At 52.1% G+C, this 2,208-nt stretch overlaps 1 protein-coding gene across 6 annotated transcripts in view; it reads right to left on the reverse strand.

Moving 5' to 3' along the window:
• Positions 1-877, reverse strand: part of DUSP13 (dual specificity phosphatase 13) — a 15,905-nt gene extending 15,028 nt beyond the window's left edge. For 2 of the 6 annotated variants that reach the window (XM_008581002.1, XM_008581004.1), the window contains exon 1: positions 668-871. Coding sequence is in view for 1 of the 6 variants with exons in the window: in XM_008581005.1 (XP_008579227.1) it covers positions 668-816 (149 nt within the window). In the remaining 5 variants the exon portion in view is untranslated. Of the gene's footprint in view, positions 1-667 lie in introns of all 6 variants that reach the window. The other 4 variants (XM_008581005.1, XM_008581006.1, XM_008581001.1 and 1 more) reach the window with 4 other exon arrangements.
• Between the last annotated feature and the right edge of the window lie 1,331 nt (positions 878-2,208).

Raw genomic sequence — 2,208 nt, forward strand, 5'->3', positions numbered from 1 at the left:
GGGGTCTGGAGCCCACAGCTCCACTGCCAGAGCTTTCTAATAGGAGAGCTGGTGGTGCAAGAGGCTATCTTAGACACTCTTTGCTTCCTCAGGCACCTGCCCCTGCCTCAGCCGGGATGGGAAGGGAGGGACGCTTCAGCCCTGGGACCCAGATGACCCTCCCTTACTTCCCCATGCCCTCCCACACACATCCGGCCTCTCCTGGCCACCATCTCATACCTACTTCTAATCTGCAAATGTTTAGAGGTGACACCTTTGCTGATTCACCTTTAGTCAGGCTTCTCCACCCACTCTGTATCCAGAGGAGGGAGGCTGGAGCCAGAAAAGGAGGGGGGTCTCTGTCTACCCCGTCTCATCTCATATTCCAAATACCATTCTCCATTCCTCTGCTCCCCCACCCCACCCCCCCAGATTTGCCAGTGGTCCTGGATGTGCCTGAAGACTCCGGGGACCTTTCAGGCGGGCAAAGTCCCTGCTCCCCCTCGTGGCCATGCATGGTCAATGCACTATCCCTGGCAAGTGGGGGTTCTGGAGAAAATCCCTGGCTTGGGATGCTCAACGCACAACTATTTCTCCTTGTTCACACCCACCTCCCATGTCTGGTAAAGAGCCCACGAACTGCTTCTCCTTGTCCCCACCTCACACCCCTCTGCCAGCTACCACTCACGCATCTCCTATGAAAAGGTTGGGCCAAACTTCGTCCACGCGGTTGCAAGAGCCCCTCCCTGCCCTCAAGAGCTCCTCCAGCTCCAGGATGCTGGGGCAAGGCGTGGCTTCAGCATCTCCCCCCAGCTTCGGGAGCGAAGTCTCATCCATGGGCCAGCCCGCCCACCTCTCTGCCTCTGCGGTCACTCCACTCTGCCTCTCCAGTGTCATTCTTCTTCTGGGAGATTGGCAGGGACAGGTGGAATAGGAGCAAGTGACTCAGCAAGTCACAGGGATCTCCAGAGAGGACAGGATCTTTTTCTCCCTTGGCCACCCCCCAACCCCCAAACTCCGTGAGGACATGGAATGAGACACACCTCTGCAAATCACTCTACCTCTCTCAACCTCAGTTTCTTCATCTGTAAAGGATAGTTACACCGACCTCAGAGAATTGTTGTGACGATTAAATGAAATAAAACACGTGCTGTGTCTAACACATAGTAGGTGCTTAGAAACATTTGTTGCATTAAGTTTAGAGCTCTGCCTAAAGCTATTTGGTTCTGAGGACTGAGTTAAAGTAGAGATCCAGGGTGGAGAGGAGGTGGTTCCAAGGATGGATGATAGAAAAGATTCTGCAAGGTCTGAATGGGCCACACACTGGGTGTGAGGCAGATATCTGCTGGATGAAGCTCTGTATTATGGAGCTCGGGGACAATTTTCTCAGTTGCAGAGTCAAAAAAATGTCGGGGGGAGACATGGAGAACCATGTCTAAAGAGTGTCCAGAAGGTCCATGGGACGAGGTTTGAATAATGGTCCTATAATGAAGATGGCTGATTTCTCAAGAGAAGGCTAAAGGGGGCCTGGTACAAGTATGTCAAAAGGGGAGAAGGGAGGTAAGTGTTGCCCTAGACTTTGAAAGCCTAAGGTCATCAGAAGCATTTTGAGGGTGGGAAGGAGATTCCTTTGCCTATAAGGGCTTTTGGCCCCAGAATAAAAACTGAGAAAGGTCTATCTGTTCTTCTGCCAGAGCTAGTTATTGGTAGAAGAGATGAGATGTCTTGTCCTCTCTCATGTGACTTCAGGAGGCCCTGATAGGGCTGGGAGGAGTATGTGCCGCAGTGGAAGTTTCCTGGCTGCCCCTTGCCTTGGGTCCAGCTTGAAGACCAAGGTCACACAAGGGCACCCCATGGAAGCAGACCGCACTCATGCCCACCCAAGAATCTGCTCCTACGCCATTCAGAGCCACTGAAACCGGTCCTGCACTGTGCGGGGAAGCAAGGCGGAGGAGGGGCTAGAAGCCAGGTTGCAGCTTTGAACTTGGTTTATGCCAGTGCTAGGCCTGGGGGGTATGTAGTGGAGCGAGAAGAATATCGGTTCTGATGTTAGATTTGGGTTGGAACACCAGGTTGGGCACGTATTAACTGCAATATGTCAGGCATTATGTTTCCTGGCATATCTGTGTTGTATGATCTTTACCTTGTAGAGTTGGCACAGGGGTTAAATGAGCTATGTATATGACATTTGGCGTAGACACTGCCAGACAGTAAAGGGGCCATAAATGA

The sequence above is a fragment of the Galeopterus variegatus genome, unplaced genomic scaffold (assembly GCF_000696425.1).
Source record: "Galeopterus variegatus unplaced genomic scaffold, G_variegatus-3.0.2 Scaffold2232, whole genome shotgun sequence".
Lineage (NCBI taxonomy): Eukaryota > Metazoa > Chordata > Mammalia > Dermoptera > Cynocephalidae > Galeopterus > Galeopterus variegatus.